Source organism: Bidens hawaiensis, unplaced genomic scaffold (assembly GCF_021521415.1).
Source record: "Bidens hawaiensis isolate Kalapana, Puna unplaced genomic scaffold, B.hawaiensis_p1.1 tig00043537_1, whole genome shotgun sequence".
Classification (NCBI taxonomy): domain Eukaryota; kingdom Viridiplantae; phylum Streptophyta; class Magnoliopsida; order Asterales; family Asteraceae; genus Bidens; species Bidens hawaiensis.
The window spans coordinates 1-26,461 of NW_027497726.1; the positions used below are offsets into that span (position 1 = coordinate 1).

Below are 26,461 nucleotides of genomic sequence, written 5' to 3' on the forward strand. Positions count from 1 at the left end.
TAAAACTAAATAAATGGTCGAAGATTTTGTTTTAATGATTACGGTTAACATATTATGATTATTTCAGTTTTTTTGGTTATTTCGTTTCGATTCGGTTTTTTTGGTTCTTAACAAAATACAAACCGAACCAAAACCAATATTTCGGTTTTTGTCAAAGTTCAAAACTGAACCGTCGATTTCTAATTCGGGTTGGGTTTTTCGATTCGGTTTTTTAGTTTTATCGGTTGTGGTTCGGTTTTTTTGTTTGTGCCCACCCTAATTTTAATTATCCAAACGAGAGGGTCATTCTGACATCATAAATAATACACACAAAATGAAATCGACTTATCTTGTTATAACTTTTTACAAAATTATAATAACAATAACAAAAATAATAATAGTAGTTTCACGTAATATCCCACAAACAAGCTGTTCTGTATCATCATCAGGTCCAGCCAAAGCCAATACCAATAATAATAATAATAATAATAATAATAATAATAATAATAATAATAATTCTCAATTTCTCTCTCTCTCTCTCTCTCTCTCTCCCCAAATCTCTCACCGATTACCAGGTATGCATGTATCTATCTATCTATCTATCAATCTCAAATTATTATTATTATTATTATTATTATTATTATTATTATTATTATTATTATTATTATCTCAATACCTAATTTCTTCATTCATATAATAAGATCATAACACGACGCGTTAATTTTGTCTCGTTCCGTCAATTTCCCCTAAATTATCCAAATCTCAATTCATATGCTATCAAATTAACCACCGGATGATGATTCTGTGTTGATATTGTTTACAGTTTCGCGGTTAATTGATTAATTATGATGTAATTGTTTAATTCGTTCATATGCCTAGGTTTTCCCCAAATTTGCCCTAGCTTTAGTTTAGGTGCTTAATAGTTTATTTAGTTTACTGTGATTTGAACTTCTGTGAGTAGGTGTGTTCAACGAGCCGAGTTTCGAATGTTTGAATTGTTTCGTTACGATTCGAGTTTGAAATTCGGATGGATTTGATTCGAATTCGGTTGAAGCGAAATGAGATGCTTTAATTTTAGGGGGTGTTTGGCCTAGCTTTTATTTTTAAGCTTATGCTTATATATAAATTAGCTTATAGATTTTTTTCTCTTATTTGATAAGCTCTTTTTAAGTGTTTGGATTAGCTTATATTCTATAAGTTAATTATGTGCCTAATAAGTTGTTAAATCCAACATTCTTTAATTTGTTAAGAGTAATAATTACTAATCCACCACCATTTGAGGACAAATGAGTAATTTACACCCTTAAACAAATAAGCTTCTATCAAATAAGCTAAAAACCATCTTCATATAAGCTTCTTCAAATGAGCTTATATAAGCTAATAAGCATAAACTTAAAAAGCTAAGCCAAACACCAAATTAAGCTTATTTTGTAAAAAAAAAGCTAAAAGCTTGGTTCAAAAAGCTAGGCCAAACACCCCCTTAGTTTCAAAATCACTGCAAACTTTAGTTTATTAATGACAAGAAATACATGTTTATATTCAAAGTGGTGACGTCCGGTTACATTTTTGTAGCAAACTAGCAACTAACAAAAGTGTTATGAATTAATAACCAAAATGATGAGCTTCCAGTTTTTAGTTTTTGTAACTTACAATAGTTTTGTAATTTTTATTTTTGTTAATATGTATATGTATAATAAACATAAAATGCATAAATTGAATTCGACTTTCGAATTGAATTAAAAATCATAAGTTTGTATTCGCTTTGAAACTCGTTTAAGTAATCGAGTTCGAATCGAATCACATTCGAATATTCAAAATCAAATTCGAATCTTTACATATGAAGATGAATTTGATTTGAATCGAATTTGAATTCTTTGATTTCGATTTGATTTCTGAACACTCTAGTTTGAAAGATTGATGGAATAATAATAATAATAACTATAATAATTATAATTGTAATAATAATAATAATAATAACAGTTGTTGTTGTGATTCTTGTTTGTGGACATAGGAGGGAGGTGGAGACTTGATTAGAAACAGATGTACCGGCATATGGCGGCAACCGCAACACATGGTGGGCAGCCGACTGATAGTGGTGATGCTGTAGTGACTCTTGATCAAGTTCCTAGATGGAGTGATGGAGATTTCAGATATTCTTATGAAATTGAAGATCCTAATTTTCCAAACATTAATTTTCCTGATCCTTTAGCCTCGTCTTCTGGGGCGGATAGTAGTGGAAAAGTTTCTAGGTTTCCTGTTGATCATGAAGTTAATTCTAAGATATATCTTTGGAGAGGGAATCCGTGGAATCTCGAGGTGGATGCGGTTGTTAACTCTACAAATGAGGTGAGCAGTTGATTCTTGTGATTATCTTGTGTTTAATATGTATTTTTGGGTCATATATGCACATTATTACAGTAAATAAGTAAATTATGAGCTAATTTTCATGTCTTATTATTGGTTTTGTGTGGGCCTTTAAACGAACCAGACGAACACGAAAGAGGCTTGTTCGTGTAACTTTAACCGAAGAAACGGACGAATTTTATTATTTATGTTCGTTCGTTAAGAAAATGAATGTGTTCGTGTTTGTTTATGTTTGTTAAGTATTCTAAATGGATGTTTCACGAACACAAACAACATAAACAAAAACAAGTGAACATAATCAAACATAAACGAACTTCCTATCAAACAGCTATGCTGTCGATACCGTGCTACAGCGTTATCGGACCTCTAGCAGAATATCAATACCGATATTATCGGTGATATTGACCGATAGTTGACCAATATTAAACCGATATTTGACCTATATATCACTGATTTTCCCAGTATCAGTTTTTTAAGTCTTAATTGTCAATTTTTATTGTTTAATGTTCGTGTTTAAGTCTTAATCGGTTCTTACTTGCTACAATTGTTAATGTTTTGCAAGTTGCTAAAGGTTAATTTGTTAATGGTAGGCGAGTATACTGAATTGTTAGTGTTAAATTGCTATATATACTAATTCTGCATGATATTAAAATTCCCGATATCCCACCGCGATAACCGATATCTCAAATATTGGTTCTTGACGGATATGCGATATTTTCCGCATTAACTGCATAGATGGCTATACTGAAATCTGTTTTATTAATTACAGAACTTGGATGAAGCTCATTGCAGTCCCGGTTTGCATGCTGCTGCTGGGCCTGGTCTTGCTGAAGAATGTGCAACATTGGTAACACAGTCTTATATTTATTGTTATATATTAAATGAAAAGAGGTATTATTTAATTTATGACATATTTCTGATTATTCAAAACATGCATTCTTTTGGCTCACAGGGTGGTTGCAGAACAGGGATGGCAAAAGTTACTAATGCATACGATCTTCCTGCAAGGTGAGTTGTTGGTTGTTATGTCAAATTGTTGTTTCTTTAATTCCAAATTCACTAAAACATCAAATAATATGTTAATGTATCTTCTAACAGGAGAGTTATACATACAGTGGGCCCCAAGTATGCTGTAAAATATCATACCGCAGCAGAAAATGCTTTGAGTCACTGTTATCGTTCGTGTTTAGAACTCCTGATAGAGAACGGGCTTCAAAGGTTATTTATACAAATACAATCGTTTTATTTTGATCCAGTTTCACATACCGTGCTGCATATTTGGTAATATTGAGCTTACTGTTTACTGAAGTCTTTTAATGCAGCATTGCAATGGGCTGCATATACACAGAGGCAAAAAATTACCCAAGGGAACCAGCAGCTCACGTGGCAATAAGTAAGTAGCTTTTAAGGAACATGCAGATAAAAATGTACTTGTATTATTTATACATGTTTTTTTTGTATCTTTGCTTACTTGTACTCGATTGATACTTTATGTTTACCAATGCCTACTTTTATCAGGAACTGTGCGCCGATTTCTTGAGAAACAAAAGGATAGAATTACAGCTGTAGTGTTTTGCTTAACAACAGCAAATGATACTGAAATATATAAGAGGTTAGCCGGTCGATGTGTTTTTTCTTTATGAAGTACAGGTGGCAATTTCGACCCGTTTACTTATAAATGGGTTGTTTTGGGTTGAGTTATATCTGTAAATGGGTCGAATAAAAACTATAGTGAAACGGGGAACATGTCAAATGGGTTGAAAGTCACCTGAGTCTTTTTAATGCATCAACTATATATGAATGGGATGTATATTTGTCTTTTCATAAAATTAAGAATATTTTCGTCATTTGACACGTTTATTTGGCCCAGATTGGTATAAATGAATATTGTATTCAGACGGTATGCAAATACGTGTACTTATATTTGATTTGCTAATGTAGACTGCTTCCACTCTATTTTCCCCGTGATAAAAAGGAGGAAGAGATTGCCGTTTCTAAGCTTCCTGCTGATGTTGGAGATGAAAATGGAGAAACAGTTATAGACGAAAGAAAAATCAGAATTAAACCGTTACCAAATGTAAAAAAAACAACTCCTAAAATTCCCCGAGCATCATTAGATGTTCCTGTTGGTGATCAAGGATTGGCTAGACGGTTAGTAACCTGTGAAACTCTATTTTTGTGGGTTCCACTTTATGCAGGAAGTAATAAAGTGGCCATAAATAAAGAATAATAATATATAATCTGTGTTCTGATTTTTAGATTTATGATGATGACAGGAACTCCTCATATTTAGAATCATATTTAGATCCTGCTTTTATGTCTATTATTAAAGATCCTGATCAAAGGCGCCAGGAACAATGGGAAAGAACCGCTCGAGCCCAGAACGGGTTCAACTTTGCTAAAATGCTAGGGTTTGGTGATCTCGGGGGGCCACCACTTTCTGCTTCTGAGGAATACTCACTCCATTCTAGATACCTGGCCAAAGCAAATTCCCTTAATCTTTCTGAAATTGCAGAAATGAAGATTCTGTAAGTACTAACAGCCCTTGTGTTTCTGTTTTCTGAATTACAAAGTTAGGTTCGTTGAATTACAAAGTTTGAGTGCTTACATGGTGTACTTATGATTTAGGTATCGGGGAGGAGTAGATAGTGAAGGTCGTCCGGTAATGGTCTTAGTTGGAGCACATTTTCTCCTTCGGTGTCTTGACCTTGAAAGATTTGTTCTCTATTTAGTAAAGGTAAAAACGCTTCTTAGTAGACATTCTACAAGTGTTTTAACTTTTTAGGAGTCTGACCATCGTCAATAGTTAGTCATCGCTTGAAATTGATAATTTCAGGAGTTTGAGCCCTTAATCCAGAAACCTTATAGTATTGTGTACTTTCACTCTGCTGCATCTTTACAAGTGTGAGTTCTTATTAACCATTTCTTAAATAATTTATTCATACAATACAGTGGATAATATAGCTTATGAAATAACATTGTAAATTTTACTTTATGGATCTAATAGGCAGCCGGATCTAGGATTTATGAGAAGATTGCAGCAAATACTTGGTAGGAAAAGCCAGCGGAATCTTCATGTAAGCAAATAATATATAAAGAAATATTGTTTCTAAGTTATCTCTTAAGATTGTTAAATCAGTTTGTAATTGTTTGATTTACATACACATTTATTTACCATACACGCAGGCAATATACATTCTCCACCCGACCTTTGGACTGAAGGCTGCCATACTCGCATTGCAACTATTAGTGGATGGCATGGTATGTAATATGTACAAACATTCTTGAAATTTCATATTCCTTGCATCTTTAAAAAATCGTAACGTTTGAAATAATTATATAAACGTGTTCGTAGAATAGGGAGATCTTTTGACTATCGGTATGTTTTCAGCGTATCTAAATTTATATTGTAACAGGTATGGAAAAAGGCTGTATACGTTGACCGACTTCTTCAGCTTTTCAAATATGTACCTCGTGAGCAACTAACCATCCCGGACTTCGTGTTCCAGTTGAGTCTTAAACCGTCTCTCATTCAAAATCATTTTCTTTAAAAAATAATGAATTTCTTAAGTCAAAACACTTAAATACATTCGCTCCATTTAAAAAAAAAAATATGTAGGCATGATTTGGAAGTAAACGGAGGAAAAGGGCTTATTGTTGATCCAAGAACAAAATATGTATATCACCGACCCTAGGACGCCACATTATTCTTGTATGCCTGACCCGGCTCACTAAAGCTCTTGAATTAAACGAGGACCCGGTTATGACTCAAATCCGAGGGGCTCCAAGATTCGCACACGCAGCTGCAAAGTTTCTGTTGGGTATATTCCAAGTTTTGTGCTTTTTATAAAATGTATGTTGTGATGTATTTAATTTTTGTGACCCTGTTTAGTTTCACCTTGTAAAGTTCTGACGTTTAGCTTGAGCTTGTTCTTGTATGCAGATCCGCATGAAAATATTTGTTATTGTTTGGAATATCCATGTTGAATAAGTTTGAATGGTAATGCGGTAGCCATTTTTTTAGATGATATTTTTATACGTATTTTACTTCAAATATACGCCTCTTTATAGATAAGCATTAAAAGTAATTAAGAGTTTACATATGAAGCCGCAAAAGGTTGCGAGCTCCGCTCATCTGGTTGAAGAACCCACAGAAAGATGGTGTTCGAATTTGGTTTGTCGAAGGAGCTAGTTTGATGTGGTTTTTCGAAGCTGGGAAGTTCGATGGTACGATGTGGAGTCTCACGACACCGATCAAGGGGATAACTAAGTGTTGTAAACTGGAAATGAGGATCATCGGATAGAGTAATGGACCTGCCCAAGGGAAGCGAGGGTTCGTGTGGAAGTGATGAATGGTCGTTCAACGTTACAATCAATTCTAATTAGAATGCAGCTGTCTGTGTAGGCTGTTGCTACTTGCTGATGTGCAACCATAGAAAATTATAACAAAACCTTGGACCACAACTTTTTAAAACTTCTTGGTCTTTGCTTCATTGTCATATTCCCATAGCAAAGTATATATACAGCAAAGACCAAGAAGTTTATACAGCAAAGACCAAGAAGTTTTGGTATTCACATGCATACAATTTGGCATTTTCAAAGTAATTGGTTGACATTATAACTTCCTTTCCACTTCAATAATTAGATAAAAGTCTTGGTAAACTGATGTCCTTATAAATATGTTGGGTCTCTAAAACATATAGAGTTAATCAATGAGCCTCCAATCTTGACTTAAAACTATAGAACTTTTAATTTTGCTAGAAAAATAAACCTTTTTTTTAATCTTCATGACTAGTATACCTTGATCATTTTTATGAGAAGGAGTTCATCTAGTTCTATGAATTTTTGTAACTCTTTTCTTCAATATCATTATAAAAGGTTTCGGATTCTCTAGGATCCTACCAATTAATAACCCATGATTCTAATCTTTTTTTTTTATATAAAAGAGAAATTAAGCGGACAAAAATACTACGGATGCAAGATATACTAGAGGACTGGATGCTTTTTTGTCGTTTTTTCATATGTGAATTGTTAATAAAGGAATTTTCATCCTTTTTACCATGCATGGCTACTCTTGTAAATTTACTCTTCTATAACATAAACTTGCTATAATTGTAAATCAAACGTCAACTGTTTATAAATGAACACTTCATTCGGTAATTATAAACACTTCTAGTACCCTTCGTCTCCCCAAACCTTTTTTTTTCACATGTACGTATTACACGAACTTGTTTGTCTGGTTGTAACTGGTTTTTCAAGAATTGGGGGTCTCGGAATTAAAATCAACCATCGTATACCAAAGAAAGCTTGGAACGTAGGTCGGTTCTCAAAAGGTGGTCTTAAAACTCTCATTTGTGTCAACGTCAACCTTCTGGTAATCCGTCATTGATATTTTGTGTTGAGTGATGTCTTGGTAAATTTTGTCAGTAACAAGTTTGTAATGTTACAAATGCCATGCATGTTTTCCGACCGAAGTCACCATCAAAGGTCTACGACGATTCGTCTGTCATTAAAAGCCAGGGCCCTATACAGTGTGGAAAGCATTTGAACCAATCAATATTCATCATACAACCAGATTGTCTTTGTCTTGTTAGTTTAAGTTTTATGAAATAACATTGTAAAATAGACTAATATAGTATATTCCAAAACATGTAAGGGTTATATGATATAAATGTTTGATATGAATTTATGATTTATATCTATATAAAACCCGTTCATTTAATTTATTCTACCTCACCCCATATTAAGAAAGAGTGATCTCTCTCTTCATTTCCTCTTTTATTTGTTCTAAATTTATATCATATTTGATTCAAAGGTCATGTCTTCCATTGAAGATGTGAATCACTTGCATATTCCTCTCCAAGAATTATCTAATGCAACTAACGGATTTTCCAAAGAGAATCTCATTGCGAAGGGTGGGTTCGGGAAGGTCTATAATGGCGTATCTGAAAAACATGGCAAAATCGCCATAAAGATGTTCTATCTTTGGCCAGGGTTTGGGGGCCAAAGAGACCTTGAATTTAAAAGTGAGGTCGTTTTACTGTCCGTTTATAAGCATGAAAACATTGTCTCACTTCTTGGGTTTTGCGATGAAGATGGGCAGAAGATACTTGTTTATAAGTACGAAAGCAAAGACAGTCTTGACCAGCATTTAGACAGTCCAGATCTAACTTGGATCCAAAGGCTTCAAATTTGCATAGATGTTGCCCGTGGATTGCAGTATCTTCATGATGATGTTGAACCTCAACGTAGAATTCTCCACGGTGACGTTAAGAGCTCGAATATTCTTTTGGATGAGAAATGGAAAGCTAAAATCTCTGATTTTGGGTTGTCCAAAATGGGTAATGCGAATATGCAGTCTACCTTTCTTATCTCCGGTGCTTGCAGCACAATTGGATATATTGATCCAGACTACTTGCATACTGGCCATCTTACACAAAAATCTGACGTTTACTCTTTTGGGGTTGTACTGTTCGAAGTTATGTGTGGAAGGCTAACACGTGTTACAAAGTACAACGATAAGCGTGGATATTTAACTACTTTGGTTAAAATACATTGGGGAAGGAAAACATTGGATGAGATCATTTATGCCGATCTACATAAACAGATTAACAAAGCTTCCTTTCTTACGTTTTCAAGCATTGCTTACCAATGTTTGATGAGCGGAAATGAACGTCCAACAATAAAGGAGGTCTTGGAGCAATTGGAAAAAGCTCTAGATAACCAACTAGTAAGAGCATTCTTATTCTTTCTCATATCTCCAAATCCAAAATTACATTACCAATTACTACATTTTATCTCTCATTTTTAATTAAATAATATTTTTTATACCTTTATTATTATATTTTCTCACTCCTACAATCAGAACTTTCAAAAAATATTAAAAAAAATATAGAGTGTTGCAGTAACTTTTTAAATATAAAAAAAAATCACTTCATTTTATCTCCGTACTCACAAAATATTAAACCACTTTCTGTATTATATAAACTTCACTCACAGAATATAGTGGATAGGAGGGGGTTTACATTATTATTATTATTATTATTATTATTATTATTATTATGTTAAAGCCTCTATTAGTTACCTTTTGTTTGAATTATTTACAACTTCACCTTTTTCTTATTTTTTAAGGCAATTTTATTTTTAAATTACGGAGAGTCGAACCCAAGACCTTGACTTTTTAAGAGACTTTATTTTTGTCACTTGGTCATCAATTCCGGGACTTAGTTTTTTTCACTTGATCCTCTTTTTTCACAGATTATTATCAACAAATGCAAATTATAAAAATCTATATGCATAATCACGGGGATGCTTTTGTTTTGACTCGTGTAAAGGAGTTTATCCACTATTAAGATCAGTTCATTAAAAGCTAGATCAAGCTTATACAAGCCTATTCTTTTTACAAATAATTTCTTTTTGTTAAATATATGTTACATTAAAAAATTAAATATACATATCCTTATAAAAATAGCTAAATAATTCATATTGTAACATAGATATAAATTATAGTTATACACAAATATGATAAAATAATTAATTTAATAATAAATGAGTCGAGCTCAAGCTTAAAATTTTTCTTAAGAACCAATCCCAATTTTCAAAGGTTGACACAATATAAACGAAACAAATATAAGAACACACACAATTTAAGATAAAAACCCGATGTATTATAATTAGGTATATAACATACTTGGTAGTGATCTATTTATAGATTAAACCATATTTACTATGCCAAAAAAACTAATTACCATAATTATAACTTAACATGCTAAACCACCCATTTTAGAAAATTGGGCGTTTTAGATATAGAACTCAAAACGAACGAAGTTCAAGTTCAACTCCACTCGTTTACATCAGGTTAGACCAAAAGACTTTTTATAGAAGGTTAAAGGAGAGGCAACACATAAAAGAGAGGAACGTCAATATAGACTTTTTATAATTTTAAAGCATTTCAACTATTAACTTGAAGTTTTAATTTATTTATGGATTTAAAAGAGTTTGAATTGACTTTTAAATAATTTAAAAGTTAATGTGTTATAAATAATAATGTTATAGTTCGTGTATTTTTTTCCCTAACAAAAGTTTTTGGATGCATGACTGATAGGTATCGAGTGGTTCGGTTGATGGTGATCACTTTGCTGCTCATCTCCGAGGACAATCAAGGTATTTTCTAAAATTAATGATCTATTTCAGTTTCCATTCATACGTAATTTTTAGAGATAAATATGATTTGTCCATGTGTAATATGGACGGACGCAGTTTGCACCACTGATTCTTAAAGTGATTCTTAATATGGGCGGACAATCATATTTATCTCTAATTTTTATATTAAATTGAGTATTTATTAATTTATAACCAATCAACCCTTTAAACCATGGATGGATTTGGGTTTGCAGGGTTCTCTCTCACACATATATGTTTGTTTTATATTATTCGTTTTAAATCTTTATATTTATTTTTGGATCTTAATTATATTTATTGTAATGAAGTTAATAATATACTTAGAGTTTGATGATGAAAGATTATCACAAATAAATGAGATGCTATAACCCGATTTAAAAGCTACTAGGTTTGGTGAGACTCATGACATGCTTATTTTTTTTACTATACAATTATTTCTTAACTATAAATAATATATATTTTTTTAAGTTGAGGGGTATCTTGGAAACCCTCTAGAGATTCCCCTGTGCCACCTATGATTGGAACGACCATTAAGATATTGTTCAAATGGCGTTTGAGACCAATAATTTTCAAAGTCTGACTTTTTTAAATGATGGTTCAACTGTTTTGTGGATGGTCGTTTTATGATAATTAAGTGTATTCTTCCCATATTAACCACAATCTTACATGGACTTAGTTATTTTACACTAGCTAACTAATTTCAAAAAAAAAAAAAAACTCAATAGGTTATTGGCATCCTCTTCTCAATCCAGTCATGACCCTCCTTCTCAGTCTTGGAACTATGATGTCTTTATTAGTTACAGAGAAGCGGATATAGGCAATAAATTTGTAGAACATCTCTACAATGCTCTTTTACGTAAAGAAGTCGTCACTTTCATAGATGACGACACAGGTGCCCGAGCTGGCCAATCCATCCTTAAGGCAATTGAAGAATCACATATTATCATTATACTATTTTCACGAAATTACGCTAGTTCTTCTTGGTGCTTGGAAGAACTTGCAATTATTATGAAACATAGGCACGAGAGAGGGCAAATCATTATCCCTGTATTTTATGACGTGGAACCCTCAGAAGTGAGATCACAAACTGGGCATTATGGAGAAGCGTTTACCATGCATGAGTTGTACAACAACAACAACAAAATTGAATCTTGGAGACAAGCACTTAAGAAGGCAGCTGACCTTTCTGAAAGGCACTCTCGGGCCATGGTCGACGGGTAATTTACTTCTTTCACTTATTCAAATGCCTATAAATAATTTATTAATAAAAAATATTACTTAGGGCACCCACATCGTTGATGATGTGGGTGGTTTGTAGAAAGGATGACGGGGAGGCAGGGCTGGGCATGTTGGGGCCAAGTCCGCTGACTTAGGTTTGTGCAGAAAGACCTACATATACAAGTATAATACTTTTTAATGGAGTTTGTGGAGATTTGGTATTGTGGAAGAAAGTTAAGGTTTTTAAAAAAGTTTATAATGTAAGTGATGTGACGGTTTATGGAGTTCTAGTGTTACTGATACTCTAATTTGACATGATAATTTGTTTTTGCAATATTGATTTACTTTAGGAAATTATAAGTACATGGTGATTATTTTATGAAATACTTGAATAATTGAGTTGGTCGTCAAGTTTTGTACTTCTTGATGTTATATAATGGAGGGCAAAGTTAAAATACAAAGGGAGACAAAAATAAGAAGTGTGAGAAAGATTTGTGACCATATAAAAAATCCCTTAAAATATTAAGCGTGGATAAAATATTAATATTTACATATCAAAATATGAGATTATAAAATACCCGTTTAATGTTTATAAAAGATTCATTGTATATAAAAAACCACCATTTCATATTTAACATTAACAAAATTATCGGAGCCATCAGAACGTCTAATGGCCACTTCGTTTTCCCAAGCTTCTAATCTTCATTACCTATAAAATAGTTTTAAAATACGTCAGGAACACATACTGGTGAATAAGCTAACGCAAAATACTTTACTTACTTAATTACCTCTCGAGACATAACTTAGGTCTCGACCCATCGTGGCTTAGTAATAATAAGTTAAAAACTTAAAACACAAGTACAAACTTAAGCTCAACTCGAAACCGCTCAGCAAACACCGCAACATTCGAGGTTACTTAGCTACCATCAGTATACATATGATTACCCTCTCTCGGATATAACTTAGGTCCGGCCCGTCGTGACGGAGGCATAACCAGGTGTGGCACGGTATGCCCATCGTCTAACCATATATGAAAGGATCCAGACAAACGTATACGACAGCCTGAGGGACAACGATTACTTTTCTTCATAACATTTTAAAGATACGTAATCTCATGTAATCAATTCAATTTGACGTGATTAAACTTAGTTATAAAAGTTTGGGGCGTATTCACCTTTTTGAATGATCAGCTTCACTTCACTGATCGAGTTTATCTTTCTTGTTATCTCGGACCTATAGTACGAGTATAACCATGTGTTATTACTAGATCAATAATCTAGCTTTAGACCTTTAGTCCTTTTTGTATAATCTTTACCTAGATTATATTTTCTTTTCGAACCTTTAATTCAAAATATATTTTCTTTATTAAATATGTCCGAACCTCTGGTTCGATCATTTATATATTCTAAACACTACGTTTATTCTTCTAGAAGAAACATATACTTTATTTCTTTAGTTATTATTTAAGAAACTCAAATAATATTAATAACAAATAATTACTTTTATTTCAATATCTTTTATTTATATTTTCTTTGTTTATATCTTCAAAGTATCGATTAAACTCTCGACTAGGGTCTATGCCTATTTAATATTATAATAATATTTTACTCGAGCAGAACCCCTACCTTGATTGGCTTATAAACACCTAGTAATTTCGGCAGCACTTCCGCTCACGCACACTTATCGAGACTCTTGGTATACACTATAATTACATTTTAACGTATATATAGTTACTAAATTAACTGAAAAAATAAATGAATAGATATAAAGCATTATTTCTAAATTATAAATTTATATGACAATTTACAATAATAATAATAATAAAAGATAAATTGATTGATTTTAAAAAAATGAATTGACTTTTAAGCACATATATATAATTTAATGATTAAAAATTTACTTTGTAAAACGAAAGCATATTCAAATTTTGTTTTTCTTTACAATCTTTTACAATACGCATAGTACAATATGCTAATGATAATATTTAAAATTATATTCTTTTAAATTTCTAAGGAACATGGTTTGTTGTTTATTTTTGGATTTCATTAAGTATTTCGGAATATATATTAAACTAATATGTTAATATTTATTTTGTAAAAATGTATATATATAATATAAATAGAGTGTAAATGAAAAGTGGATAATTATTGATTTATTGCATATATTAAGGCCAATTAAAATCTAGTTTTGGTGGAAAAAAATTATCAGAATTAACCAAAAGATGATAAGTGTCTACAGTTATTTTACTTTATTAGAATAGGTAGAATTAATTAGTTGGTTTTATTATTTAAGTTTATCTTATATGAGTTAAGGATAAATATAGGTTTGATACGTTTTTCTTTTAGTAGTTTGTTAATAGTAATTAGTAGGAATTTAAGTCATAATAAATTTAGGTCATGTGAGGCTATTTAAAGGGTCTTAGTTTCTAGTTTATAATTAATAAAAGTTTAATTTAATTTCTGGGTAACAAAGCTCACAAAAGAATATGTAATTAAGTACTTCACACATTTGAGTGATAGTGAAGCATTGAAATGTATGTAATTAAGTACTTCATGGCAGGATATGGGCTAATTATCCCATTTATGCAATATGCAGGAATGAAAGACTCATCAAAAGAATATGTAACGACATTTCATATAAATTGCTTAGGGTGATGCAACGTTTCGAAGCAAGTGTTGCAAATGCGGACACATTCCAAACTGGCTTACAGACCCGCGTGCAAGAGTTGAAATCTCTTCTAAATGTTGGGTCAGGAGGTGTTCATGTGGTTGGAATATGTGGGATGTGGGGTAGTGGTAAGTCTACTATCGCAACTTCTATTTATGATGAAATATGTCTTGAGTTCGAAGGGTGCTGCTTCGTCAAAAATGTAAGAGTCAGATCAAGAATGTATGGCTTGAAAATGTTACAAGAAGAAATTCTCACAAAGGTTCTTTAAGTAGAAAGGGACGAAATGGACCTTGAACAAGGACAAGAGATGATGAAGTACGAATTATGCAAAAACAATGTTCTTATTGTCCTTGATGATGTAGACCATATTTACCACCTAAAGATGCTAGTTGGATCAAACACTTGGTTTGGTAACGGGAGTCGGATAATATTCACTACTAGAAACCAAGATCTGGTGAACGCTCACGGTGCTATCACACATAATGTGAGGATGTTAAATGATATAGAGGCTATTGAACTCTTCAGTAAGCATGCATTCGGGAAACGTAAACCTGTACAAGGTTTTGAGAAGGTTTCACTAAAAATGGTTTCTAAATTTGGCGGGCATCCATTAGCACTTATACGTTTAGGCTTTTTTCTAGGTGGCAAAAACATGGGTGAGTGGATGAGTATCTTAAACAGAATTGAAGATATCCCAGTTGCTGAAATTCTTAAAAAGTTCAAAATAGGTGATGATGGAGTTAAGAGAGAGATTTTCAATCGGTTACCTATTTGAGGGGGCTGGAGTCATGTGGTGATGCTTTTGGTATCAAGTTATTTAGATGTTTGTGATATGTCCAATATGTATGTTTGGGAATACAGCCTCTGATGAACATGGAGATGATTCCATTGCTGAATACACTTTGTAATTTGTAGCACATATGCAACGTTTTTTTATTTTTTTTGTGTGTAAAAAATGGGAGGAAATGTGAGAGGAAAATGGCTTTTAGGAGGAAGATTTTTTTTTGTGTTTCTAGGTAATCGATATGTTTTTAGCTCTTATTTTGTGACAACAAAATTTCACCAGTGTTCTATCATTTCAAGTGGTGTAACTAGTTTGCAGGCCCGTCTCTAGGGGGTGGGTTAAAATCAAGCTACGGCTTTAGACCTCCACTTGAATACGACCTCCAATTTAGACCAAATTTTTTCCACCTTTCAGGCTTTTACCCATGTCTCAAGTGAGACCAAAACCCACAATCATTTGTTTGTATGTCATACAACTTTGCCACTAGACTAAGCTAGTGATTATAACTTGTAAGACCAAAAACATACTAAATGATTAAAGCTAGACCAAAGTTGGACCAAAAACATACTAAATGATAAAAATCACGCTTAAGTTATTTGAAAAGACAAACATATTCGTGGTAAGTTGTTTGAATTGCTTTGTAACAATACAATTCAAAATGGCCTCAAATTCTCATTTTGTTTTGGGCCTTCAAAAGGGTTGAGCCGGCCATGCTAGTATGAATATTTTAGGATCTGTTATTTGAGATGACAGATCTCGCGAAAAAAGTTGTTACATTAAATCAAAGATGTACTTGTCTGTCTAGTATTATTCAAAATTTGTCATATCAAATGGTAGATCATAAAATATTCAAACGAAGTCCGTCATTTGAAACAGCGAAACTCTAAAGAAACTTCCATGTTATTAGACAGATCTGACAACACATTTACAACTTTTAGGATCCGTCATTTCAAATATAAATCACCTAAAAACCAAAGTCATTAATTTTCTCTCCTAGAAACCATTTACCCACCCCCCTTATTTCTATTCCTATTATAAAAAAATCTAGACGAAAACTCTCATTGCTGTTACTGTTGTTCTTTTCTATATTTACTTTGTAAACATGTACGTTTTCTAGCTGCGTAAAAGTAACGGACAACCTTTAAATCGTGTTAGACGGCAAATTAATTATATTCGCTACAAGTTGTTTAATGAATAAACTGTTATATTTGGTACGGACCGTTTAGTGAAGCTGTTGCTTTATATTGCAATATGCTCCGCCACAAATTAACCCTCATCAGCAGCTTCGTATTAATTTCCGTCGATTTTATGAGCATGCTATGGTTTTGGTGATTTATAAGGTCCTGGCCAAAATGTTCATTGAAAGATAATCAAAGGCGGGCAGGATTCGGATCCTGTAATTCATGCTTGTTACGATTTAATTTGGTAGGAGTCTTAACTATCAATAGGTTTACTGGTTTAGTAGTTAATATGTAATAACAGTCACTAGAGGGTTATTTCTTAATCCTCCCTCCTTAAAATTCAACTTTTTGTTAACCTCCTTTTTTTATAATATTTTTGTACATGTATTTTATTGTTTTTGTTTATTGAAAGAAAATATTTTGAAAAGATTTGTATTTACTAAGCTATAGTGTAGAATATAGTACATGTATATTAACTGAGCTATCGTTATCTTAATCGTGTCATTTATGTTACAGAGCTGTAGTGTATAATATATTATCAAATAATAATAATAACATTGATCCAAGGTAAGCTTTAAACAGATCTAATCTAGAACAAAACGCTTTCAAGTTTATATTAATATAAACATTAAATATAAAATAAAGCCTTGTTGACTACTCCGTATTTATTAAGCTAATAAAATATATCATTGTTCTTCAGCTTCAAAACCATCATCAATCATCATCATCATCATCATCTCCTTTTAAGCTTTCAATTGCTATAAGCATTTTTTTTTGTTCCAGATTTAAATCATATTTAGATAAAAGCAATGTCTACCAATCGAGAAGTGGATCACTAGCAGATTCCTTTTCAAGAACTATCGGATGCAACAGACAATTTTTCGTATGAGAATCTCCTTGCAAAGGGTGGATTCGGGAAAGTCTTCAAAGGCGAATCTGTGAAGTATGGAAAAATCGCCGTAAAGATGTTGGATCCTCGGCAAGGTCAAGGAGATCATGAATTTAGAACAGAGATTGCTTTACTTTCGGTTTATAAACATGAAAACATTGTCTCACTTCTTGGATTTTGTGATGAAGGTGAAGAGAAGATGCTTGTTTATAAGTATGAAAGCAATGGCAGTCTCGACACACATTTAAAGCGTGCAGATCTAACCTGGATCCAATGACTTCATATTTGCCTAGATGCTGCTCGTGGATTACAGTATCTTCATGACGACGTTGAACCTCATCATAGAATTCTTCACCGTGACATCAAGAGTTCCAACATTCTTTTGGATGAAAACTTGAAAGCCAAAATTGCTGATTTTGGATTGTCCAAAATAGGCCCTGCAAGTATGGAGTCCACATTTCTTATCTCAAATGTTTGTGGCACGCTTGGATATATTGATCCAGACTACTACCATACCGGTTATCTAACACAAAAATCAGACGTTTACTCTTTTGGGGTTGTATTGTTTGAAGTTATGTGTGGAAGGCTCTCACGTGTTATAGACTACAACGACGAGCGTCAATATCTTACCACTTTGGTCAAAATACAATGGGGAAGGAAAAGATTTGAGGAGATCATTTTCTCGGATCTACAGAAACAGATAAACACAGCTTCCTTCATTACGTTTTCAAGCATTGCTTACCAATGTTTAATGAGCGTAAATGAACGTCCAACAATGAAGAAGATCGTGGAACAACTGCAGAAAGCTTTGGATAACCAACTAGTAAGTTTTTTCCCTTTCATTTTAGATTTAAAACCTTTACTAATCACTTTTTACTATAACAAATTCAATTTAAAAAATTCCCTAAGACTAACCTCCGGAGTGGAATCCTTTTGTTTGGTTATACGTCATAGGCATCAACTGGTCGATGGTCGGATTATCTCGACTTTGCTGCTCATCGCCAAGGACAATCTGCAGGGTATTTTCTGAATCTGATTTAAATATTTATTAATATGTAGATTTATAACTTTTACAAAGTGTAAATAAAAAATATGATATTTGAGACATATATATGTTAAGTGCACCCTTTCCATCTTAACAAGGAAACTCAACATCGATTTAATATATATTATTATATGATTTCCAGTTTACTGTTAAAATCCAAACCACTTAAATGTTTATATTTTTATTTTGAAAATACTAGGCAAAGGTATTGATTTTGTGAAATTTTTATTCTCATTTACTTCTAAACTCTTATGTTCGGATGACTTGTAGTATTGAACGTTTATATAGCACTCTAGAAGTTTATCTTGTTGCAATTTAGTTGTTGATGAATGATTTATTTTATTTAGATGTAAACTGAAAATTATATAAATAATACAGTATTGATGCATAATTAGCACTATAATATAATTATAAGTTACAATAACATTTTACTATTTTTTAACGATGAATGGTACTTCTACTCTACTTTAGACTAATAATCCTAAATTTATCCATTTCCAAGGCTTCAACTTGAGGCTCTCCTTTAAAAGAGATGTCTCTCTAACAGGCTAGCTAGCACCATTGACAACATTTTACTATTAATACATAAATATCCTTTTATTAAGTACCCTTTGTTAATGTGGAAAATGCCAATGATTCTCAACCCAATTAGTTGAGAGAAGACACCAAGAACTTTATTTAAAATGGAAAATATAGGGTTAGTCTCATACATGACAATATATATATACGGGTTCTAGGTTAGGCCAGGGGTTTTTGTCACCTATGTTGGGTTCTTCATGAGGATGGTCTCTACGTCAGAACTGATCACATGTACGAGTTTTTCTCCAGGGATGTCCTAGCCTAACATCCCCGGCTCTATACTCGGGTAATAATGATAATCATGTGGACTAATGGCTCGTTAGTGATCCAAATGACGATTTAGAGAAAAAAATGGAGAAAATGAGTATTTAAATAGAAAGCTGCTTCTTGTATTTCCTATATTAATAATTTAATTACATAAATTATAACTGTTGCTAATAATTTCCACTGTAAAAATTAATAATTATCAATTTCATTTGTTGGGTATATTATATTGTTTCGTTTCAAAAACATTTCAGAAAAGTTATGCATCGGACATTTGTCACATCGTTTTGAACCTCGTTTACATGGATTTCTACAATACTAATTCCAGACTACTCAGCAGGTCATTGGCGTCCTCTTCTCAATCCATTCCTTCATCTTCTCCTCGGATATGGTTAGTTGAGTTCTCTATTAGTTCTCGTCGGATATGGTTAGCTGATGTCTCTATTAGTTCTAGACGAGAGAGGCACAAGACATTTGCAGATCAACTTAAAGATGCTCTTGAACGTCAGCAAATCATCACTTACGAGTCCAATGGAACAAATCCTGTGGGTCCTGAGAAATCCAGTGATACAGTTCTTCAAAACTCCAGGATAGTCATCATCGTATTCACAAAAAACTATGTCGATTCTTCTGGCTGCTTGAATGAACTTACATTTATTATGAAAAATCATACGACTGATACCAGAGGGTCAATTGTTATACCTATTTTCCATGGGGTGGAACCCTCTGAAGTAAGATCACAAACAGGTTATTATGGAGAAGCTCTTGCCAAGCATAAGTTGAACAACAAGATAAAGAGGAAAGTTAACTCTTGGACAAAGGCACTTAAGACGGCAGCTAGCTTTTCTGGATGGGACGTGACAAATGGGTAAATTATTTTCTTTCATTTTCTTTTACATGTATATGGTGTTAGGATTAAACGCACACACGAACTGAACACGACACGAAAGCAATAAACGACACGAGGATTTAACGTGGTTCGGTCTAAACTGACCTACGTCCACGGGTGGCAACTAGGTATTTCTTTTATTGAGTGACAACGATTACAAGTACACGGCATCAAATATATAGAGATACACTTAGGGTTTGTATCTTATTAAACAAGAAATCCAAACCGGGCCGGGCCTGCCCTTTGGACTTCAAATAATAAACCGGGCCTACACCGAAAAGGCCTACGAAACCCAACAAACTCCCACTCGGAGGCCTTGAGTACTCTCGTCTGCACTCCTGATTGTACTTATGTAATCTGAACATTAACAATCTTCTAGTTGCCACCGCTTTCTCATCAATTAACCTGAAGGCCCGTTGAAGCTCCCCGGAGCTCCAACACGTCAGTCACGGCTAAAACTGCCCCTGACCCGTTCTCTGTCCCTACCGGCTCCCACTGAAACAAACTACCGGATCCCGAGATATCCTAAGAACAAACACTCTCCATATTCAGCAAGTAATTCTTAATCCACTGACTTTTACAGCCGGAATATTGGTTTTCTTAATCCACTGTCGACCTAGAACTGTAACTGAAACACGACTTGTGCTCCCACTGTCACGATGTCCTCTGACTGATTTAACCTTCCTAGCTCGTTCATTCTGAATCTTCACTTTGGCTCTGGGTTTGTTACTTGCAAAACGAACCTTCTTCTGCCCACGAGATTCTGTAAACCGGACTTTGTCTTTCAGGATCCATTCCTTTCGGTGACATATCGACCATATATAACGAATCCATTTTCTTGCCACGAGCAACAACGAGATTCCCTTTGACTACTTTCCACTGCCCATTCCCGAACTTAACATCGTAACCCTGGTCATCCAACTGCCCAACTGAAATCAATCTTTTCTTCAAACTTGGAATAACCCTAACATCTTTCAAAGTCCAAGAAATACCTGCTGAAGTTATTAAATCAACATCTCCCATACCCGTAACCTCTAGAATATCATCGTTCGCAAGTCGAACCTTTCCAAAATCCCCAAACTTTATATTCTTTATCGTTTCACTATAGTGAGTGGCATGAAACGATGCACCAGAATCCATCACCCAAGCATCAACGTTATCCTCAACACTAAGAACGTAAAACTCATCCTCTGGGCATTCTTCTGCAATGTTCACCTCTTTCTTACCATTCGGACACTAATTCGTGAAGTGTCCCTTCTCTTTACAACCCAGCATTCAATATCATTACGAGTCCTAGACTGGCTCCTTTTCCTACTCCCACCGTCTCGTTGTTTTCCCCTACCTCTACCTTCTGTGACTCATATATCACTTGATGATCCACCTGAATTTCTGCGTCTTGAATCTTCTCCAAGAATCAAATCCCGAATCCCATTAAAAGTAATCTTTGTAGACGAACTACAAACCGCAGTCACTGTTTGCGACCAACTGTCGGGCAAAGAGGATAACAACAAAAGACCTGAACTTCATCATCAAACTTAATGCCGACTGACACTAAGCGGGAGAGGTTCGAATTAAGATTATTGATATGCGTGTAACTAACCCACCCTCTTTCATTCTGGTTGTCACTAGCTCTCTGATAAGATAGACCTTATTCGTTGCCGAATGCTTCTCATACATGTTGGATAGTGCGTCCATCATATCACGGGCCGTGGTTTCTTTCATGACGTTAAATGCCACATCTTCCGACAACGACAATGTAATACAAGCCCTAGCTGTCTTGTCTAACTTCTTCCAATCTGCTTCTGACAACTTTTCTGGTTTTTCATCCCCAAGCACTACATCCAAGTCTTTCTGACAAAGTAGTGCGTCAATCAGCATCTTCCACCAACCAAACTTCTGTCCGTCAAACTTCTGTATCGAAACATTTCCGTCTTCTGCCATAGCAATGACTAAACGAAAAACCTATTTAAACAGAGACAGACACAGCAACACGAGCCTGAACTTAACAGTTGTTCTTGGCTCGGCTTTGCAAAAATACAATCTCAACAAAACTATTTCCAGGCTAAACTGCCAAAAAACCCACTAACAAAATACGTTTCTGACCCAACGATATAAAAGATTAGAAATCTTGGTAGAGCCCCCTTTGTAATTTGTTTAGTGGCTTTTGAGAAATTAAATGAATTATTGGTCCACCCACCAAAAGTAAATTGTAAACAATACCTTTTGGTCAAACTTCTCAAACCTAAGAAAAAAACCAACGTGGGATCTCCGTTCTGCCAACAAAACACAATTAACCCAAATTTCTCTACCTTCACACCTTTTCTTTTCTTCTATGACAAAACTGAACGACGACACAAGGGTTGGTGGCGGCTGCCTTAGCAAGAACCTTAGACGTCAGTGGCTTTTGCAATAGTTATTGGTGGTAGCATTGGTGGCGGTCAAACGGTGGCGATGCGGTGCTCGACTGAACCCTAGTCGCGATCGTCGGGCTTAGCGGCGGCGACGTAAACCCTAAAGACAATCGAAAAACCGTAGCGGCGGCGGAACCTAACGCGGTAGGGTGGCGGCGGCTGAAAGGTTTGGCGGCGACTCGGCTGGTTCTCGTGTTCTTTGTGTGATCTGAACCTAAGCTCTGATACCACTTGTTAGGATTAAACGCACACACGAACCGAACACACACGCGAAAGCAATAAACGAACACGAGGATTTAACGTGGTTCGGTCTAAACTGACCTACGTCCACGGGTGTCAACTAGGTATATTTTTATTGAGTGACAATGATTACAAGTACACGACATCAAATATATAGAGATACACTTTGGGTTTGTATCTTATTAAACAAGAAATCCTAACCGGGCCGGGCCTGCCCTTTGGACTTCAAATGATAAACCGGGCCTACACCGAAAAGGCCTACGAAACCCAACATATGGGACGTGACAAATGGGTAATTATCAACTTTTCTTATCACACAATAAGCAATCTCAAATACATTTTTAACTTTACCAACGGTGTCCATGTGGCACCGTCTGAATCCATGTGGAAAAAGTAGAGAAAGAGGGGTGCAAACTTTGTTGATGTAGAGGGTTGTTTTTGGATGCTGGCTGCGAATGAAGTCCGTAGAATCAAACTTTGAAATTTGTGTATTTTAATGAATGAAATAGATTAAACTAGTATCCCATCAAATTTATGTAGAAAAGAACCATATATATATATATGATGAGTATCATTACAGAACTGATATATTATTTAAGAACTTTAAGGAACCCTAATAACTAACGTTTTTTATATAAAATTTTGTATGTTAATATTATTTGAGTGTATTTTATTGTTTTGTATATCTATATTTACGATTACAGTTTTGAAAATCATTTTTTATACATATCTATTTTTTGTTTTACACATATGTAAATCTGTTAGTACATAAATTTACACATATGTGAACTTGTGAATTAATATATTTAATCAAATTTTTTATATAAAGTATGATAAAACTACTCTTAACTAATGTTAATATATAAAAATCTTTTTAAAAATGTTTGCTTGTGTAGAGTTCATAAGAGTTCTTAACTTTTTTGAAGTTCTTAAATAATACCAACCATATATATATATATATATATATATATATATATATATATAGGATCAGGATGAGAGAACTTTTTTGAAATTGAAAACTATGAGAGCCATTTTGGACCACAAAAAACCAAAAAATAAAAAAAATCATACAATAAAAAAAACACAAAAATGAAAAAAGTAAAAAGTAAAAAAACCAAAATTCTTATTTTAACATCCCGGTTTCATTTAAAAAAAACTCGGTTTAGCAAATTATATACACATATGTATAATATATACATATATGTACATTTACATGATTTTTTTATACACATGTGTATAATTTAAGATAAATGATACTGTACATATGTGTATATTACGTAACTAAAGATTAAATAAAATTATACATATGTGTATAATACAACGTTTTTTTTTGTTTTTTTTATTTTTTTAATGAAATCGGACAGGAATATAAGAATTTTGGTTTTTTTACTTTTTAAAATTTTTTGTTATATTTTGTTTTATAATTTTTTTAAATATTTTTTAAAAGTGTTTTTAGTGGTCCAAAATGGTTCTCAAAATTCTCAATTTGCAAAAGGTTCTCTTAGAATCCTTACCATATATATATATATATATATATATATATATATATATATATATATATATGGGAGGGTTATCCTAAAAATAAGTAGTTTCTTAGGAAGACCGGGAATAAATCATAGCCATTGGATCATGTTAATCAATTGTTAAGATTTAAAATTACCAATAACTGACATAGTTTCCTAGAATTACTCTTTTATCATCATAACCGACATAGTTTTCTAGATTTGTTCTTTCATCATAATTTGTAATGCCAAATGCCAAAAAAATATGTTGTTTCTTACTATTCGTGGGAAACTTTATATTTTTATTTGAACAATTTCCTATATATATCTTTAGAATGTTTTTAATACTTTATATCTACTAAAGGATAATCATCCATAACCATATTTAATCTTTCACTTTCATATTTGTTTTTTTTTTCAGTTTCATATTTAAAAAAATATATATATATATAATCGTTGGTTTCTATCTGATCTTCGGTATTTTTATGTTATTTAATATTTTAATTTTAATATAACAAAATAAATGTTTATACAAGTAGTATAAATGTTTATACAAGTAGTTGATTTATATTAATTGTAAAAGTATGTGATGATGTGGACTGTGAGGTGGAGATTTGTTCTAGAAAAAAATAAGGTTTTTGAATTTTTGAAAAAATAAATTGGAATATAACGTGGCATGAGGTAAATGTTTGTGCAAGTTTGTTGTTGCGATGCTCTAAGTAGGCTTAAATTAGAAATTCCAAACCCCACCCCCAGATTTCATAATCCACAATTCAATTATGTGTACATACACTTTGAGTACATAACATATGACATATTTTCCTACATGGTGATCATTATAAACATGGTTAGAATTTTAAAGTCAAAGATATCTTGCATTATTCAAACTTTTCATCAGTTAAGTTCTGTTCTAAACTTCAAATGTAAAATATATGGTGCACCTTGTTTTGAATGCTATTACGGTACTTTATGGGTATATACTTCTTTTTTACGGTACTTTATGGGTATATACTTCTTTTTTACGACGGAACACATACAAAAGATTGTTACCAGAATTTCAAGTGAACTGATTGGCTTAATGCAGCATTCCAAACCAAGTGCCGAAACAAGTGCTGATACAGGCCTAATCGGTATAGATGCCCGCACGCAAGAGTTGAAATCACTTCTAGAAGTTGGTACAGGTGGTGTTCTCAAGGTTGGAATAATTGGGATGTGGGGTAGTGGTAAGTCTACTCTCGTATCTTCTGTTTATGATACCATAAGTTATAAGTTCGAAGGTTGCTGCTTTGTCAAAAATGTTAGAGACAGATCAAGAATGCATGGCCTAAAAGTGTTACAAGAAGAAATTCTCTCTGAAGTTCTGAAATTAAAAGTGACTCTAAGTGACAATGATCAAGGAATAAACATGATGGAGACAAGATTATGTCAAAACAGTGTTTTAATTGTCCTTGATGATGTAGACCACACTGACCACTTGAAGATGTTAGTTGGATCAGATGATTGGTTTGGTGATGGAAGTCGAATAATATTCACCACTAGAAACCAAGATCTTGTGAACGCCCGCAGTTCTCTAGCACATAATGTGAGAATGTTAGATCTTGAAGAGGCTATGGAACTCTTCAGTAGGCGTGCATTTGGGAAAAGTGCGCCTGCACAAGGTTTCGAGGATGTTTCACAAAAAATGGTTTTTAAATTGTGTGGGAATCCATCAGCACTTATACGTTTGGGCTCTTTTCTACATGGTAAACACATGAAGGAGTGGACGAGTATTTTGAATCGACTAGAAAGTAGACCAGATAATGAAATTCTGGAAGAGTTTAGAACTCCTGATGATGGACTAGCGAGAAAATTTTTTCCTCGGTTTCTTACTGAAGGGGTGGAAGCAGTTTCGCCACAGAGCTTGTGGTGTTCAATTACTCCTCCGTTTCTTACTGAAGAGAAGGAAGAAGTTTCGCCGCGGTGCTCATGGTGTTCAATTACATAGATGTTTGTGATATCGCACAATATATTTGGGACGAAGTTTGTAGCGAACCGAGTCTATTTTATTATTATGGAGATGATTCCATGGCTGAAAACTCAATGTTATTTGTAGTGGAGACTTGTATTTATTCATTATGAAGCACATTTAAGGTTGTTTGTGTCGTATTTTTTACTTTGAAACATGTGTTTTAGTTGGTTTTTATGTTGTCTTAGAAAATTAGGTTTTACCCCTTAAATGGTTATTTAAAGGGTAAATAACTAAAATAGACAAGTTTGACCTAATTT

The 26,461-nt window shown here is 33.5% G+C and overlaps 4 protein-coding genes across 4 annotated transcripts; all 4 read left to right on the top strand.

Moving 5' to 3' along the window:
• Positions 1–490: 490 nt before the first annotated feature.
• On the top strand, positions 491–6,361 carry LOC143594363 (uncharacterized). The gene is made up of 15 exons (XM_077073687.1): positions 491–554; positions 1,991–2,325; positions 3,113–3,190; positions 3,296–3,351; positions 3,442–3,561; positions 3,666–3,736; positions 3,862–3,955; positions 4,285–4,494; positions 4,620–4,871; positions 4,972–5,080; positions 5,180–5,247; positions 5,351–5,420; positions 5,530–5,604; positions 5,760–5,851; positions 5,963–6,361. The coding sequence occupies exons 2-15, from the start codon at positions 2,020–2,022 to the stop codon at positions 6,036–6,038; spliced, it is 1,677 nt and encodes a 558-aa protein (XP_076929802.1). The 5' UTR covers positions 491–554; positions 1,991–2,019; the 3' UTR covers positions 6,039–6,361.
• Positions 6,362–8,086: 1,725 nt separating this feature from the next.
• Positions 8,087–11,840, top strand: LOC143594361 (putative serine/threonine-protein kinase PBL28). The gene is made up of 3 exons (XM_077073685.1): positions 8,087–9,073; positions 10,448–10,506; positions 11,250–11,840. Exons 1-3 carry the CDS (start codon positions 8,162–8,164, stop codon positions 11,743–11,745), a joined length of 1,467 nt encoding a protein of 488 aa, XP_076929800.1. The 5' UTR covers positions 8,087–8,161; the 3' UTR covers positions 11,746–11,840.
• A 2,855-nt stretch (positions 11,841–14,695) lies between these two features.
• LOC143594362 (disease resistance protein Roq1-like) lies at positions 14,696–15,187 on the top strand. The gene has a single exon (XM_077073686.1). The coding sequence runs from the start codon at positions 14,696–14,698 to the stop codon at positions 15,185–15,187; it is 492 nt and encodes a 163-aa protein (XP_076929801.1).
• A 10,087-nt stretch (positions 15,188–25,274) lies between these two features.
• On the top strand, positions 25,275–26,180 carry LOC143594356 (TMV resistance protein N-like). The gene has a single exon (XM_077073682.1). The coding sequence runs from the start codon at positions 25,275–25,277 to the stop codon at positions 26,178–26,180; it is 906 nt and encodes a 301-aa protein (XP_076929797.1).
• Positions 26,181–26,461: the final 281 nt, after the last annotated feature.